The 17,844-nt window shown below is 65.6% G+C and overlaps 1 protein-coding gene across 10 annotated transcripts in view; it reads left to right on the top strand.

Annotated features, from left to right (window-relative positions):
- The window catches only part of RBFOX3 (RNA binding fox-1 homolog 3), a 200,936-nt gene that overhangs the window by 170,872 nt on the left and 12,220 nt on the right, over positions 1-17,844 (top strand). The window contains exon 1 of one of the 10 annotated variants that reach the window (XM_059731940.1): positions 890-1,336. The exons of the other annotated variants lie outside the window; for them this stretch is intronic. Within the exon in view, the coding sequence (XP_059587923.1) occupies positions 1,235-1,336 (102 nt within the window). The 5' untranslated portion in view covers positions 890-1,234. Of the gene's footprint in view, positions 1-889; positions 1,337-17,844 lie in introns of those variants that run through there. 10 annotated transcript variants of the gene reach the window in all.

Here is a 17,844-nt window from a genome sequence, read left to right as displayed (position 1 = left end):
GATCGCGGGACCGCCGCGTGTCGTGCCCTGACGAGGGTGGGTGGGAAGCAGCGTCGGGTGGGTTCAGCGCCGCCGCGCGCCGGGACACCCTCGGCGGAGGGGCGCTGGCCTTGGGGGAGCAGCGTGGGGGCCCTCGCCGCGTTGCATTGCAGCGCTGAGCTCCTCGGGGCCCTGTCCTGCCGGAGACGGCCGCCGGGCCGCCCCGGGGCAGCAGCGTTGCCTGCAGGGCTGCGGGGCACAGGCGCTGCCTGGGGAGCTGAGATTTCTCTCCGCTTGTTTGGAACAAGCCGTGCAGCCCGTGGGCGTGATGCGGTCACCGCAGACCGTGCCAAAGAGCAGGTGGCTGGCGTCCCTGGCTGTGCATGCGTGTCTGTGGGGGCACGGCCCGTGTGCGACGTGTGGCAGCCTGCCTGGTGCACCTGCGAGCAGGTGAGCATGCCTCTCTGGGGGCAGAGCGGGTCTTTGCAGGCCGGCCGGCCGGCGCGCCAGGCTGCGTTCCTGCATGCGGGCACATGATGGGTGGCTGCGCGCGTGCCTTGGTGGGGCGCGACGCCGTGCCCACGGGGGAGCCCCTGTCCCTGTCGGCGCGGCCCCAGCCCAGAGCCGAGGGCCGCGTGGCGGGTGCGAAGGCCCCTGCTCCACGCAGCAGCAGCCTTTCCCTGGCGCGCGTGCCTGTGTTGCATCACCGAAACTCCCGGCAAGAGCTCTCCTTCCTTCCCCGCCTGCAAAGCCCGCTCCTTCCCAGCCGGCATCAAGCCCAGCGCAGCCGCATGCCCGTCTCCGCGCGGCGGCTGGGCAGAGCCGGCTGCCAGCGCGCTGCGGCCGCGCAGGGGTTAAGTGCGGGATCAGCTGTTCTCGTGTCATTACGGATTCTCTTCATTTTATCCCGAGCTCCGGTTGATGCCTGAATGCACAGGGGACGCCCCCTCCCACCCTTCATCCTCCGCCTCTGCCTCCTCCCCCTCTCCGCTCACACACACCCTTTGCAGACCATTCATTTGGTGCCAGCGTCTAATGGCACCAAAGTAGAGGCGAGCATTGTTCCTCCATCGTCCGCGCAGGGAGCACGGCCGGCGCTCCGCAGATGCCTCCCTCCTGAGCGGCACCGCAAGGGGACCCGAGAGGAGGGACCGCGGCGGAGAGGAGGAGGGAAGGAAGGAAGGAAGAGCGTCGGCAGAGTGTCGGGAAGAGGACGAAACGGCCGGCAAGCAGCTCCAAGGCGACCTGCCGCCACATGCTGTGCTCCATGGCGAACTCGGGCTGTCTCCTCGTCTCCAATTCAGGCATGCTTCCTCCCTCCCTGCCCTGCCCGCCGGCCTTCCTCTACCTCCAACAGGTAAGCGCCCCTCTTTTGCTTTGAACTTGGCACGTGCTCTCTGGCCGGTGCCCTCCAAGCCAAAGGTCAGGGCTTGACCTCTCCCTGCCCAGCCCGCGTGGCAGGCGGGCACGGCTCTCATGTCTCGGCACATGTTGGCGCGGCCGGCGCCGGGGCCAGGAGAGGGGCTGCGCTGCTGGCTGCCGGCACGGTGCGGCAGGCAGCATCGTTAAGCTGCTCCCGCTGGGCAGGAACAAGGGGGATCGTTTGCTCGCAACTTTTAAAATCCGGCTGGCACGGGTGATGGAGCGGGGGAAAGCCATGCGTGCAAGAGACAGGTCCGTCATACATGTGCAGCAGCGCATGTCCGCGTGCGTGTGCACACCGAGCACGGATGTGCGTGTGCCCTGCGTGGGGTGGAGCGGCAGGCAGCCGGCGCTGCAGCTGTGCCCGGGGGCTCTGGCTCGGCCCCTGCCCTGCTAGCCAAGGTCCCCAACTTCCCAGCGGGTCTCCCTGCCTCGGGGCCGGTCCCTGGCCCGGTGCTGGGAGACCCCGGGGAAGCATTTCCTCCCCGAGCCTGTGCACTGCGGTGGAGACCCTGTCTCCCATCCAGGCTCACAGCTCCGGGCGTGCATCCAGGGGGTCCTGACCCCTCTCCTGGCCGGGGGTCCTGCTTCCTCTCGGGGAGGGAGCGGGCAGCATTGGCTTGTTTCCTTGCCCATTTTCCAAGACCCGGACTGGGAGGAGTGCAAGGGGCAGGGGACCCGCCTGCATGCGGTCAAGCCCAGGGTTCGGTACTTGCGGAGGGGGGCTCTCACAGCTGTGGTGCTGCTGCAGGCTGTGCCTGCGCCTGTGCCTGTGCCCGTGCCCGTGCCCGTGCCCAGCCCCACGCTGAGCTGGAGGCCGGGTGCAGGCCGGAGGCACAGCGCAGCGGGGCTGAGCGGGGCCTGGGTTCGCCGCCCCATCCTGAGGGCCCTGCAGCAAAGCCTGGTGCCCGCTGGGATCGCCCAGGAGCTGCCCCTACCTCCCCCGTCGTCACCGGAGGGGCGTGTTGGAGGGTGCCCCAAATGGAGCCGCCGTGCAAGGAATTGAGAGGCCTGGGGGGGCTTCGTTTCACAGTGGGATCCTCAATTTGGGCTCTGCCCGTCTGGAGAGGCTCTCGGGATCTCAGTGTGCAAGCTGCAGGCTGGCAGCGACGGCCCCGAGCACGGTCGCGTGCGGGGGGGGTCTCGCTGCATGGGCATGGCTCCCAGGCCCCTGCTTTCCTTGCCTGTCCTCTTGTGCTTGGACCCAGGGCTTAGAGCCCCTCTTCGCTCCCCTGGGAACCTCCTGCTGCTTGGGTTGGGAAGAGAGGAGGGTTGGGCTCGGGGTTTGATCTGCGTACGGACCCAGAGAACGGCCCCAAACCCGCCCCTGTCCCCGGGCTTGGCAGCGCTGAGATGCTGCGCTCGGGGCTCGGGGGCAGGGGGCTGAGCCGTGCACAGCGCGGGGGTCGTGTGAGAAGGGGGCCAGGTCAAGGCCATGATGCCTGAGCCAGAGGCTCCCTCCGAACCCTTCCTAGGGCTGCCCGTGCCAGGGACTGCCCCACCATTGCGGTCTGGACACCAGTCTCCTTGCTGGGCCCATGGGTTCCTGTTTGGGATTTGCTCTGGATTTTACCTGCAAAGTGCATCAGTAAACCCGTGTGCAACACACACTCTCACAACGCTGTCTGCAGGCAGGCGCACAGTGTCTGGCCCCCGGGAGCTGTGCCTGCCACGCACAGACGGGTGTGCTCCCCGCGCAGGGGGCCACACTTGGTTTCTTTTGGGGGGACCTGTGTACCGAGGGGGCACAGAAAGGCAGGTGGTATTTGTGCGAGAAATGCGTTTGTGAAGTTTTGGCATGTCTCTGCATCCTGTGTGTGTGCGTGCATAGAGGTGTGTGTGTGTGTAAAGCTGCATGCCTGGATGTGTGCCTAGTGATGTGAGCATGTGTGTACATATGTGGGGTGTGTGTATGTAAAACTGTGTGCCTGGATGTGTGCATAGAGATGTGTGTATGTATGTATAGAGACACGTGTGTGTGCATGTGTGAAGCTGGGTGCCTCTATATGTGTGTAAAGATGTGAACACATGTGTTTGTATGTCTAGAGATGTGTGTGTGTGTGTAAAGCTGTGTGCTTTCATGTGTGCATAGAGATGTGAGCATGTGCATGTACACATGTAGAGACGTGTGTGTGTGTGTGTGTAAAGCTGTGTGCCAGTACGTGTGCATAGAGACATGAGCATGTGTGCACGTGTGTAGGGAAGTGTGTGTGTGCGCGTGTGCAATGTGCTTGCACCCCTGCCTGCTCGGAGAGGCCGGCGGGTGGGATTTCAGGCCTCGTCGCGCCCCCACGAAGATCCGGTGGCCACGAGAAGAGGCGGGGGGTATCCCCCCGACAGCCTGGGGTGGGGTGCAGCTACGGCAACACCCCATCCCACCGCGTCAGCCACGGTGCGAGTGCCTCATCGACAGCCCCGGGGTGGGACCAGGCCACGGCCTCTCCAGCCAGCAGACCCCTGCCGGGGTGCAGCTGCTGGAAGGACGCCCTGCGCGGGCCCCCCCACCCCACACACACACACACACGCACAAGCAGCCTCGTGGCAGCGGCGGGTGAGGCCCTGGGGTGGCCACGCAAGGAAGTTGCCTGCACCGCGTGGCTGCGCCGGGAACATCCCAGCTGCGGTTCGAGCTGCGCTGCTTGTGAATAGCTCATCAGTGGCGGCTGCAGGCTTCTCGCCGCTCCCTCAGATCCGCTCCCCATGAGCAGCTGCGCTGCCGTCCTGCGTCCCCGGCGCCAGGAGCCTTGTTGCACAGCGCTCGTCGTGGTGCGAATCCATCAGACGCACTGCGCGGAGACACCGCCAGCCTGGCTCCCGTCACGCTCAGCCGCAGTTCCCTGCTTCGGGGACGTGGTGCCTGGAGCCGGGGGGGTGGGGACGGGGTGTACAAAAATTTGGCAGCAGGGCTGGGGCTGGGAACCGGGTGCTGGCAGGGCCGGGCGGGCGGGAATGCCACGAGCTCTTGGGAGGGCTCGTTGCCCCGTTTGTCGAGACCTCGAGTGCTGGAGGGAGAGACCTCCCTTGCACGGAGCAGGCGGGCGCCGTGAAAAAGCATTTGAAACCTAACTGCGGCGGGGCACTGGGCACGGGGCCTCCGTGGCACCGCATGAAAGCTGTGGGCATGTGGGGCACGGAAAAGCCTCTGTGCTGGGGCCCTCGGTCACTCCAGGCCTGGCTCAGAAAGCCCCTGGAGCAGCCCGTTGGGCACTGCTGGAAACCAGGGTAAAGCCCTAACCTAGCTCCCCTGTCATCCCGCGCCGAGCCCTGGCACCCTCAGATGCCTTCCACCTTCCTCCCTGGGTCCCAGCTGGCACTGGGGGACGCTACGGTCCCCATCACAGGCCCAGTGCGGTGCATTGAAGGGCAGAGGCCAGGGCCCATCCTGCTCGTGCACGCTCCGGTATTCATCCTAGTGTCTGTAAAGCTCATTTTGCCCCCCAGAAGCAACATGTTAGGCCAATGCTGGCTGAGGGCGCTCGGTTAATGGGTCTATCCTGATTTCAGTACTTCGGGGATGGGCGAGTGCCGGGACTCAGTGAGATGCCACAGCCGCGTTGCTGGTTCAGGTGCCACTGCCAGGTGCGAACCAAGCAGAAGGGGTAATTCCCACGGCCACCTGCCGCCCCGCACCCAGCGCCTGCTCGCCTGCGGCTCCGCAGCAAAGCCAGGAGCGCATTACGGCAACCAAGTGTTTATCAACGTGCTGGAAGGCAGCAAGGCAGGTTTGCAGCATCTGCTCGCTGCGGGGAGACAGGCCGGGGGCTGCGGCTTTCCAAGCGCAGAGAAGCGCACGCTCCTGTCCTCGGGGCAGGGTCCCCGGTCCTGTCTCCTCTCTGCTCCCGGGGCCGGAGGGTCTGTGAACGGCGTGGGCGGCCAGGGGCTGTGTGGACCCCGCTGGCGGCCCTTGTGCAGCAGCAGGGCCTGGACCGCTGTGAGCTCAGGGCAAGGACCTGGGTGCCAGCGCTGACATCCCCGCGGGGTCCGGCTCCGGGCGCAGCTGCCGTCTGGATAGCAGATGAGGTGCACCTGGGTGGGGGCTGGCATGAGGCCAGGGGCAGCCCCAGCTCGCTCTCAGAAAGGCGGACGGGGGGCTCTGGCTGAGCCAAGGGCTGGTGGAGGGCTTGGGAGCGCCTGCGGGCTGACCGTGGCATGCTCTGGAGGGGAGAAGCGCGAGGGACGTCGGGGCCTGGGCTCCAATCCAGACTGGCTCTTCCTCGGGCTTCAGAGCTGCAGTGGAGCCTTGCGTGTCCTGCCTGATGCAGCTAGGTCACCGTGTGGCCCGGGGTGCCGGAGGGGTGTGCACAGACGGGCCTGGGGACTCATGGGTGTGCAAACACCCCTGGGCAGGCCAGTGCACAACGTCATGTGTGCCACTGCAGGTGTGCAGCAGGGGGGTGTGCATGGACAGGGCACATGTGTGAACAGAGGGATGTGTGCATGGACAGGGCACATGTGTGAACAGTGGGATGTGTGCACGGACAGGGTACATGTGTGAACAGGGGGATGTGTGCACGGACAGAGCACACTTGTGAGCATGTGGGGGTGTTCATGGACATGGCACGTGAGCAGGGGGCAAGTGTGCGTGGACATGGCACATGTGTGAGTGTGGGGGGTGTTCATGGACAGGGCACATGTGTGAGCATGGGGATGTGTGCATGGACAGGGCACGTGTGAGCAGGGGGATGTGTGCATGGACAGGGCACATGTGTGAGCAGGGGTTGTGTGCATGGACAGGACATGTATGAGCAGGGGGATGTGTGCACGGACAGGGCACGTGAGGTGGTGAGATGTGTGCATGGACAGGGCACGTGTGAACAGGGGGATGTGTGCATGGACAGGGCACGTGTGAGCAGGGGGATGTGTGCATGGATAGGGGACACGTGAGGTGGTGAGATGTGTGCATGGACAGGGCATATGTGTGAGCAGGGGGATGTGTGCATGGACAGGGCACATGTGTGAGGTGAGATGTGTGCATGGACAGGACACATGTGAGCAGGGGGATGTGTGCATGGACAGGGCACACTTGTGAGCATGGGGGGGTGCTCGTGGACATGGCATGTGAGCAGGGGGCATGTGTGCATGGACATGGCACATGTGTGAGTGTAGGGGGTGTTCATGGGAAGGGCACACGTGGGGAGGTGGGACGTGTGCATGGAAAGGGCACACATGTGAGGAGGTGGGACGTGTGCATGGAAAGGGCACACGTGAGGAGGTGGGATGTGTGCATGGAAGGGGCACACATGTGAGGAGGTGGGGTGTGTGCATGGAAAGGGCACACATGTGAGGAGGTGGGATGTGTGCATGGAAAGGGCACACATGTGAGGAGGTGGGATGTGTGCACGGACAGGGCACGTGAGGTGGTGAGATGTGTGCATGGACAGGGCACGTGTGAACAGGGGGATGTGTGCATGGACAGGGCACGTGTGAGCAGGGGGATGTGTGCATGGATAGGGGACACGTGAGGTGGTGAGATGTGTGCATGGACAGGGCATATGTGTGAGCAGGGGGATGTGTGCATGGACAGGGCACATGTGTGAGGTGAGATGTGTGCATGGACAGGACACATGTGAGCAGGGGGATGTGTGCATGGACAGGGCACACTTGTGAGCATGGGGGGGTGCTCGTGGACATGGCATGTGAGCAGGGGGCATGTGTGCATGGACATGGCACATGTGTGAGTGTAGGGGGTGTTCATGGGAAGGGCACACGTGGGGAGGTGGGACGTGTGCATGGAAAGGGCACACATGTGAGGAGGTGGGACGTGTGCATGGAAAGGGCACACGTGAGGAGGTGGGATGTGTGCATGGAAGGGGCACACATGTGAGGAGGTGGGGTGTGTGCATGGAAAGGGCACACATGTGAGGAGGTGGGATGTGTGCATGGAAAGGGCACACATGAGGAGGTGGGGTGTGTGCATGGAAGGGGCACACATGTGAGGAGGTGGGATGTGTGCATGGAAAGGGCACACATGTGAGGAGGTGGGATGTGTGCATGGAAAGGGCACACGTGAGGAGGTGGGATGTGTGCATGGAAAGGGCACACGTGAGGAGGTGGGATGTGTGCATGGAAGGGGCACACATGTGAGGAGGTGGGGTGTGTGCATGGAAAGGGCACACATGTGAGGAGGTGGGATGTGTGCATGGAAGGGGCACACATGTGAGGAGGTGGGATGTGTGCATGGAAAGGGCACACATGTGAGGAGGTGGGATGTGTGCATGGAAAGGGCACACATGAGGAGGTGGGATGTGTGCATGGAAGGGGCACACATGTGAGGAGGTGGGATGTGTGCATGGAAAGGGCACACGTGAGGAGGTGGGATGTGTGCATGGACAGGGCCCCTTGTGCACGTGTGCCGGCCTGGCTGCATCCGTGCGAGGGGTGCTCCCCGAGGCAGGACGGCCAGCCTGCTGCGCTACGGGGCTGGGCACTGCCTGAGCCTCTCAGCCCCTGCCCGGGCAGGACACCCTGGAGCTTGGCCCGCGGGGGCCGATGTGGCTGCCTGACAGGGCTAGCGCCTCCTTGCCCCCCCCCGGCCGGGGTGAGCTCAGGTCAGCCGGGCAGCGAGGTGGGTGATGGGCAGCTGTGTCTTGCCTCCGCGGGCAGGGCTGGCGTGGGGCTGGGATGGAGCTGGTACCGGTCCAAGCCCAGCTCTGGTTACCGTGCGGCACAGACGCAGCCGAGGTCTGGCTCTGATGGGCAGGCTTGTGCGGGGGCCTGGGGGGGCGTCCCCAGCCCCCCGCCAGACCCCAGCCAGGCACCCTGGGCCTCCTGCGTAGCGCCCAGAGCCCCCGGGCGGGCGCTGGCCTGGGCTGAGGCAGCCCCCGTGGCCTCCCTGTGCTGTCTGCGCTGCGCAGATATTACAAATTGGGTTTGCACAGACTCAGCAGGATTCGCTCCAGGCCGCGCTGCTGAAATGCGATCGCTGGCACCAGCAGCCTATTAAGGCGGTGAGGCAAGTGCTGGAAGGAGCCCCAGTCTGAGCAAGGAGTTCACAGGAGCAGCTGTGACCTGCCTCCCCGGGGCTGCAGGGCTTTTGCTGGGACAGGCTGGTGGATATCTGGGCCCAGGGGGTGCGGGACAGGCGGGCCCTCCACCATGGCCGTGGGCACTGCCGGCATCCTTGGGGCAGCCAGGGAGCGCCCCGTGTGCTCCCCGGCCTCCGGCAGAGCAGTCCTGAATCCAGGAGAGCTGCGGAGCTCCCCCCGGGGCCCGGCGGTGCAGCTCCCCACCTGCCGACAGCAGCGGGTGGGAGCTGGGGGCCGAGCCCGGGGCTCCTGCGTGGCCCCACCGGCCCCGAGCCCCCGGCCCAGCACAGATCCAAGGGGCAGCCAGCATCTGAGCGTGCCGTCGTCTGCCCGGGCAGGGCAAGCCTTGGCCCTCTTCCCGCCCTGCAAACCTCCCGGGGGCCTGACAGGGAGAGGGGTCCGCGAGCAGCACACGGGGCCTGGCAGCCGTGCCGTGCAGGGTGCACCGCGCCGTAAAGGAAAGCAGGGGCACGGCAGGCCTGGTCCCCCTCGCCGGAGCGCGGGGCTGGCGGCGCTCACTCTGTCATGATTTCCAGCGCGTCTCCGTGCAGCGATCCGTCACGGCGCGCGTTACCCGAGTAGAAAATGACACATCAACTGACATGATTGCTGCTGCTGCTCCGCGCCCGCCGGCAGCTGTTTCCTTTATTGCGCGGCAGAGGCGGGAGGCAGGTTGCTCTGCGCGAGTGCTGGCCCTCGGGGGCCCGGGCAGGGCTGGCACCTCGCTGCGCAGACATGGGGCAGCCGGTGCACGATGCTGGGATCTGGGCACGCAGCTCCGAGGGGACCACGTGCCCATCGCCACGTCGGGCACCCCGAGGAGCAGGATCCTGCCCCTCCAAGGCAAGACCCAGGTCCTCAGCCAGGCCTCAGCACTCCTGGCAGCAACTGCCCAGGGCTAAACCCTTTGCTGTCCCCTCCCATGGGGCAGCCCTGGCGACGCACGGCAGGGGGAGGCTGGGCCCGCGCCCCATAAATCTCCGCCGGACGAGCATAATTTACTGGAGGGGCTGAAGAGCCTGGAGCAGCTTGTGTCCTCCTAAATCTATCACCATCTGCTCAGCTACTTTCAGGCACCGATAAATTCTCCGTTTACCGACAGCCCTTTTGCTCCTTCCCCTCTGCCGCTCCCTGCCCCAAGCTGGGCCAGGGCACCCCGCTGCTTTCCTGCCCGCGCCGCCGGACCCCTGCGCCGTTGCACCAGAGCATGCACACACGTGGGCATCAGAGGGGGTGGACGTGGTGGCTCTTGCTCAAACCCCACCCCATTGCACCCAGTCCAGGCAGGGGCAAGTCAGGGAGCCCTGCCCTGTGCCCCCTGCTTCGCGCTGGCCCCTGGGAGGTGCGGGCCACGCCGCTGGCTTTGGTGCATGCTTTGCAGACCCCCTCGCAGCTCAGCCCATGGCTCCGGGGGCCCTGCGAAGCCCCTGCTCCAGGCCGGAGGCTTTGCAGGGCACCAAGGCAAATGCCATGCTGGGGCAGGATGGTGGAGAAGGTGGTTTTTCTGGGACATGGGGGGCAACCAAGGCCAAGGCAGCAGCTCCTGGGGGGCTGCGCCAGGCAAGGCCGCTCTCTGCGGGTGCCGCTGCAGCGCAGTCCATTGCCGGCCCGGGAAGCGCAGGCAGGGAGCGGGCGATGGTGGCGCCTCATTGGTGATCCGCATGGTGCGGGGAGCTCTTAATTAGAGATAATTAGGCTAATTAACTTGCAAATGAGAAACTTGGCTTTTTTGTTCTTCCTTTCTCTCCTTTAAAAAAAAAAAAGAAAGAAATATTTTGACTAATGAATTAGCATCCGGCACGGGGCCCCCGGCCACCTCCAGTGCTGCGGGCCGTGCTCCGGGTGGCTCCTGGTCCTGCAGCCGTGGCTGCTTCTGCATGGGCTGGTGGCTGTGGGTGCAGCGCGTGGCCCCGGGGCTGTCCCCACGATGCTGCGCCTGCTTCCCCAGTCACCGCCGCTGTCTGCCGCCGGCCATGGAGAGGCTCCCCAAAGCACGTCTCTGGGAGCCGTGGGCTGAGCCAAGACCCAGCCACAGGAGCGGGCGCATGGGTCAGCTGCGTGCCCGGACCACGCCGTCTCCAGTGGGGCCCCGAGGCCCAGCCGCCTCCCCAAGGAGCTTTTGCTGTGCCCCAGGCAGGGTGGCCCTGCTCCGCACGCCCCAGGCGGGCACGGGCACGGGCACGGGCACGGGCCCCGGCAAGGACAGCGCCACGTCTCCCTAATCCGATCATGCTAATAGAGTGAAGTGGCCAGCGGCCACTTCAGCACTTTCGGAGCCCGCTCCCCCCCGGACCCCATGCCTTCGCCTCATAAATCCTGGCGGGAAGAATCCCTGACGCTGACACCTTCTCGCTCCTTATTGATCACCTCTCCCTTCCAATCAGCGCTGGCGCGGTGATGGCTCCGACGGGCCAGGCCCTGCGCCCGCCCCTCGCGGCCGGCAAGCAAAGAGGCCCCAGGTCCGGTGCCCGGACAGGCCCAGGGCACGGCCGGCCCACCCCGGCACTGCCCACCCACCCGCGAGGCCGGGGCTCCACTGTGACACGCGCGTGGCGCACGCCGCACCTGCCAGGTTTGCAAGGATGACCCCTGCAGCACTTGCCCCCAGTGCCCTCCAGCCCCTGCAACCCTCCACCTTCCTTTCCCTTCGCAGGGGCTGGCACGTGGCCACTGCCCCGGGCTGGAGGCTGGAGGGCCTGGAAGGGAGACCCCGGCCCTGCTAGGTGGGTGCATCCCCATCGGGGCCCGGGGTGCTGGGGTGCACCGCCGGCTCTCTCTGCCTCTGCACCCCTGAGGGTTTTGTTAGCACAACGCGGTGCGAGCGCCTGATGAGTCTTTAGGAGAGCGGGGGGTCAATTTTCCACAGCTCCTTCCTCTCCATTTAACTAATTTAACTGTGCGATTGTTACAAATTTCATTTTATTATAGCCCTGCTTCTCCGTCCGATTGAATTACCAAAATCTCATTTTCTCAGAAGTGCTGAATATGTAATTAGAGGAAAAATTATGCTCCTGACTGCCTGGGAGGGCGGCTCTTGCGCGCGAGGGAGCCCGCCGGTGCGTGGGCACGCCATGGCGTGGTGGCACGTGTGCACCGGCCGGCTTGTGGGTGCGCACACGTGCAAGAGTCCCGTGTACACACATGAGTGTGCAAGGCAGAGTGGGTGCAGTGCAATTGCAGACGAGTGGTGCCAGAAGCTCCCTGTCCACAGGCTGGGCTCTCTGCACCCCTCGGAGACACCCCATGCAGAGCAGGGTCCACGGCCCACTGAAACACCCTAATAGAGACCCTGCCGCTGCCAGCAGGATCGGGGGAGTCCACACACACTTCGTAGGTGCCAGGAGGCTTTCCCAGATCCATCTGGCGCACGGCTGGGGAGACAGGCGCCGGGTGCTTGCTAAGGTGACTGCGTCTCCTCTGCACCCAACCCACCGGACTCTCGCCTGCACGATGCATCCGGGGGATGTCGCTCCCTCCTTGGAGGGCGACAGCAAAGCAGACAGGCCGGCTGGATCCAGAGCTGTGGCCTGTGGGTCCGTCAAGCCAGGTCTGAGTTGTAACCACCCCGGAAGCCAGGCCAGACCCTTGGTCTGACTTTCCTGCATCCCCTCGAGCTCCCCAAGGAAAACCAGGCCCCCAGGAGGGCATGGCTAGCACCACTGGTGCACTAATGTACATGCACTGCAGGTGTGCATGAGCATGAGTGTGCTTGCATGTGTGTGCATGCATTTGGTGAGTGCCCATGTGCTGGCTGACGTCAGTCATGCTGTGCACCTGTATCTGCACACACGGGTGCGCGTGCGGAGCAGGGGCATTGCAGCTGCAATGGCCCTGGGCCGTGAGAGAAGCTGGATCAGTGAAGTGAGATTGCTTCTCTTGAACCTGCTGGGATCGCAGGGAGAGGAGGGAGACACGCTGTGCACATGCGTGTGTTGTGCACGTGTGTGCCGGACCCACCTGGCGGGCTGGGGTGGCCATGCCACAGTGCACCTGCCCATCCTCCTCTCGCTCTCCCTCTGTATGCGGGGGTTACCAGAGCCCACAGCTTCTCTGCACTCTTATTTCCCTGTGCCGGTTAATTATTAATGGCGCTAATGCGGTGCCTGGAAGAGGAGGGTGCTGGCGCTGGCACCTCCTGGGCAGCGTGGGGCCCCCTGAGTCCTGCCAGGCTGGGCCCTGGCCCTCATATGCAGCTGGAGCCTGCCTGTCCCGGGCCTGTGGCTTGGGCACATGCCTCCAAGCACCAGCCCTGTTGCATCCCTGCAGGTGCCTCTGCCAGCGCGGGGGGAAAGCACCAGCCTCTCCCCAAAGCCTGCCCCAGAGGTGGGAGCTGCTCCAGCTGTGGGGAGATGCTGGTGCCTGCCTTCGTCCATCGCTGGATGCACCATCCTGCCTGGGCCATGCCACCTGCTGGGATCTGCCCAGGAGGAAGCACTTCGTGTCTGGCCAGACGCCCGAAGCGGTGCCTGCTGAGCTCCAGGACTGTGCATGAGCAGGAACCCATGGGGCCGGAGCCGTGCTGCCCGCCCAGACCCAGACCCAGGCCCAGGGGCTCCTTCCCCAGCCCCGCGCATCATGACTCCTCCAGGCTGGGATGCTGGCCGCCCCGGGGCAGAGGGGCAAAAATGGCTGGTTTCCATCCAGTGCATCTGCCTGTCCATTCTGCAGACCCACGGGCTGTCCCCACAGCCTGGCACAGGAGTCACACCCCAGTGCCTCCTTTCCAGGTGGGCTCAGAGAGGCCGGTTCCTGCCTGGGAGCTGTGGGCGGCAGGAGACGGGCCAGGCGGATGGCCAGGGCCAGCGCGGTGCTCGGTTGCAGCTGCCCACGGTCCGGGGCATAGGGCCTGGCCTCCCGGGGCATCAGGACACCCTGGTGAGATGGCTGGGAGCTTCTTGGGGCAGGTGCGGCGTGAGCTGAGCGGTGCACCCAACCCGGCCTGGACGGGCACGTGAGGCTGGTGCCGGAGGACTCGGCTGGACCATGCAGCTGGCACTCAGGAAGGATCTGGCCTCGCTACCCTGTGTCCTGCGGCATCACTCAGGGCAGAGCACTCCCAAACAGGCCGTCTCCCACGGCCAGCTACCGAAGGCTGAGCTGGGGGCACGTAGGGTCTCAGCCACTTGGACATGGGCCCGGCCACGCACGCCCATCCACGGCACAGACCCCGTCCTGCACCAGCTGCCCACGTGCTTGCACACTCTGTGGGCCGTGCACGCGGGATCCTCGGGACATCCCCGCCGCGCGCCCGGGAGGCAGGAGGAGGTGGCTGTGAGCGGTGAGAGCCCCTGCACAGCCCCCAGCTCGCCTCCCCTCCCCGGCTTTATCATTCCATAATACTCTGAAATATAGATGAAGTTGGCTGAATGCAGATGAAATTGCACCATTTATGGCATGAATATTTCATGCCGCCTCAGCTCCCAGGCTTCCGGCTGGTGGAGCTGGGAGCCCCGTGCTGCACCCCGGCCCCTCCTGCCCAGCGGCATGGGCATGCCGGGGGCACCATGGGCTGGGAGCAGGTGAGTGCATGGGGGGCAGCGCTTGTGCAGCAAGCGTTCAGCTCGCAGGGCCAGGAGCGTCGGATCGAGCTGCGTCCCCAGGCGTGTCGGGCTGAGGTGGCTCTGCACAGTCAGCAGAGCTGGGCATGGGGCACCCGGGCGAAGGGGGGGCTTGTGCCCCACCTGCCGCCCCACGCTGTGCCCTCCAGCTTCGCTGGGCCCAAGTATCTGGGGGGCATGGGGTGTGCGCAGGGCTCTGTGTGTGCAGGGCTGTGTGCACAGGGTGTGTCAAGCTTCGTGTGTGCAGGGCTCCGTGCATAGGGCTCTATGCGCAGGGCTGTGTGCACAGGGTGTGTCAGGCTCTGTGTGTGCAGGGCGGTGTGCACAGGGTGTTGGAGGCTTGGGGGGTGCGAGGCTGCATGAACATGGTGTATAGGACTGTGTGTGAGCAGGGCTGCGTGCACAGGGTGTTGGAAGCTGTGTACACAGGGTGTGTAAGACTGCACGGGGCTGCGTGCACAGGGTGTGTAGGGCTCAGAGGTGCAGGACTGCGTACACAGGGTTTGTAAGGCTTGGGGTGCAGGACTGTGTGCACGGGGTGTCGGAGGCTGCGTGCACAGGGTGTGTAAGGCTCTGTGCGTGCAAGGCTGTGTGCACAGGGTGTCAGAGGCCATGCGCACAGGGCATGTAAGGCTCGGGGTGCAGGGCTACATGCTCAGGGTGTGTAATACTTGGGGCAGGGGCTGGGCCTGGGCCTGGCCCCGCTGCCCGGTCCTGCCCCGGCTCCACGGCACACGCCAGCTTCCCGCAGCCCGGGCATGCGGCTCTGCATGGGGAGCGCGGCATTGTGGGTAATGAAATATTCACAGGTCAGTGGCTCCCTGAGCAATGGCGGGGAGCAGTCAATTCCTTTTCAGGGAGTCATTTTCTTCCCCTGCGCGGCCGCTGCTTCATGTTGACAGTCGTTAGCCTGCGAGAGAGGCTGGATCGAAGGGGCAGCCTGCAGCACGCCAGGCCCGCGCGGCTCCCACTCCAGCACCGCCTGCCCTGGGCACAGTGGCAGGACACAGCCCACGGCGGCACGTGGGTGTGAGGAGGACTGGGACGGTGCGGGCGCTAGGGAATCATGTGCGGGACAGGCGTGGTGGGCGTGTGCCTGCTTGCACAGGTGCAGCATGTCAGGAAAATGCATGTGCGGGACAGGCAAGGTGTGCACATACTTGTGTGCGCAGGTGCAGTAGCTCAGGAACGCACGTGTGGGACAGGCGTGGTGTGCAGGTGACTGTTTGCACAGATGCAGCAGGTCAGGAACACACGTGCGGGACAAACTTGGCATGCACATGCCTGCTCGCATGGGTGCAGCAGGCCAGGAAAATGCATGTGTGGGACAGGCATGCCATGCACATGGCTGTTTGCACACATGCAGCAGGTCAGGAACATACGTGAAGGATTGGCGTGGTGTGCATATGCCTGCTTGCACAGGTGCGGCAGGTCAGGAACACACGTGCAACGTAGCCCCAGCCTGGGCATGGCCATGCTGTGAGCCAAGCACCCATGCCCACGCCACGGCCCAGCCTTGCCCCGGCTCTGCCCGGCAGGTTGCGCGCGCCCCGTGTCATAGGAGCCGGCGCCAGCCAGGCCCCGCGGTGCCTCCTGCGGCTCTGCCCTCCCCCCGGCGGGCGCGCTGCTATTGCTCCCTTACCGCCGCGGCGCGGCTCTGTTCCAGCTGGGAGAGCATCTCTGCTGAGCCACCGGCTTTCCGCTGCCCCCGCGCGGCCCCCGGAGACCGCCCGCGTCGGCCCCGTGCTGAGCAAAGCTCTGCGCCCATCTGTGCCGGAGCCTGGCCCCGTGCGTGCCAGGACCAGCTGCCAAGGGAGCCCTGCCTGGTCCCAGCGGCAGGGACCGAGAGGCATGAGGCACGTTCCTGGCTCCCGCTGTGCCCAGCCTGGGCCCGTTGCACAGAGCCCAGCGTGCCCGGCGCTGCACGTGGGCTGGGGGTGCTGGAGCTGTGCGGGGCAGGGGCCGTGAGTGGGGAGCACGTGGTAGCTGCTGCAGGAGGGAGTGGGGTGCACAGCGCAGAGCGGGAGGGGTGCGGGCACCCTGCTGCCTGCCCTGGCAGACCTCGGTGGACATGCCACGGGGAGCTGGAAGGGGGTCTCAGTGCCAGGGGCTTGCCCGCGTGTGCTTGCACACGGTGAGCTGGGAATGGCATGGGCTGCGTGGCAGCTGAGGGCTGGCAGCAACGCCAAAGAGGTGCAGAAAGTGCCCTGCATGTGATGCCTGGCAGGATGCCAGCCGTTGCACCCCAGAGCAGCTGACGAGCTTTCACCAAGCTGACGGGAGCCGCTTCGCGGCAGGGCCCTGCTCCTGGCATGGGCTGCTGCACCCTCGCTCCCCCCAGGTCTGTCCTGCCCAGTGAGCACGTGCGCCTGGTGCAGGCTTCCCCAGCTGCTCTGCTGCCAGCTTGTCGCAGGCCTGGCCCGGGGGTGCGTGCAGCCGCAGAGGCAGATCGGAGCAGGGCCGGGTTGCTGCCGGCACCCCTCCGAGCCCCACGCGTGCTCGCGCGCAGCCTCCCCGGGCGGGCGGCACCAGCCCAGGGGCTCTCTGGAGAGGCAGCTGCACCCCCAGGTCCCCGCGGGGAGGGTGCTGGTTCTGATCCTGAGCGCAGAGATGCTGCAAGGGCCTGGCGCGGCCCCCCGCCCGCCAGCGCTGCGCTGGGGCGAGCGAGGAAATGCCACTCGTGACTCGCGCTGGGCCGCGGCTCCCGCTTGCAGCACGCGTTCAATTAGCCATCGATTTTTCAGCTCCGGCTCAATCGTAATGGACCACACTGCGACTCTGCTCCTGCCTCCGCGCCAACCGTTGGCTTCCCCGCCTGCCCGCCTCGAGCAGCGTGGGCCGTGGGGGTGTCCTGGCCTGGCTGCAACCCCTGCATCGGGTCGCCCGGGGGCTGCTGTGCTGCAGGGCCCAGCTCGGGTCTGCGGGCGTTTGGAGCAGGCACCGCGCTCAGGGCACCTGTGGATGGTGCCCGGCCGCATCCTCCGCGCGGGAAGGGCCTGGGAGGGATGGGGAGGAGGGAAAAAAAGGGAGAAAACGTTAAAAATGGAGTCGTCAGCCCCGCGCTGACAGGCGCAATCAGCAAAGTGCGGCGTCGGCAGGAACCGGCCCCACGCGCTAAATGACTTGAAAGGAAATGGCCTGGATTGTGCTGAGGAGGCAGAGTGCGGCGGGGAGAGCAGGCGAGCAAACGCAGAAACTTCATTAATTAAAGGAACTCGTTAATGAGGGACATTTAATCAGCTGAAGGCGATACCCACGCGCCAGGCGGGAGGCACCTGCCCCCGCAGCCATGGGGGTGCGGGCGGGAGGGTAACAGGTGGGGGCAGCCCCGGTGCTGCTCCGGGCGCCGGCTCGGGGACGGGGGCGCAGGGCGGGGGCGGCGAGGCCGTGCCGGCAGCAAAGCACGGGCAGACCTCACTGCCCCAGCTGCAACGTGCAAAGGCAGCGAGGGCTGGGTGTGCGGGGCGTTGCTGCAAGGGCTGGTGTCGGGGGGCTTCGTGTTGTGGGTCTGTCTGCATGGGGGTGCCCGCAGCCCGGCCAGCCCTCGTGGGAGCCCGCGTGTTGTGGCGCATGCCCCCGACCCCTCTGGGGCACCCCGGAGCTGGCTGCAGCCAGGCCTCTGCTCCATTTCGGATGCCGGCTCCCCGTCCCCGCGTGCCGTCGCGGGCGACATGCTTCATCTCCTGTCTCATTTGCTAAGCGCGGGCCATGGGCCATTAATAATCAGAATATCTTTTAATGAAAATGCGGAAAAGCGCCGTCCACGCTGCCAGCTGGGAGCGCAGGGGAGGGGCACGCCGTGCAAGCAGTGGCAGGGCTCGGGCCCCGTGGCCTAGGGAGCCCCAGGGCCCGGGGCGGGC

This window comes from Alligator mississippiensis, chromosome 8, assembly GCF_030867095.1.
Source record: "Alligator mississippiensis isolate rAllMis1 chromosome 8, rAllMis1, whole genome shotgun sequence".
Lineage (NCBI taxonomy): Eukaryota > Metazoa > Chordata > Crocodylia > Alligatoridae > Alligator > Alligator mississippiensis.
This window is presented reverse-complemented; position numbering and strand designations above follow the sequence as displayed.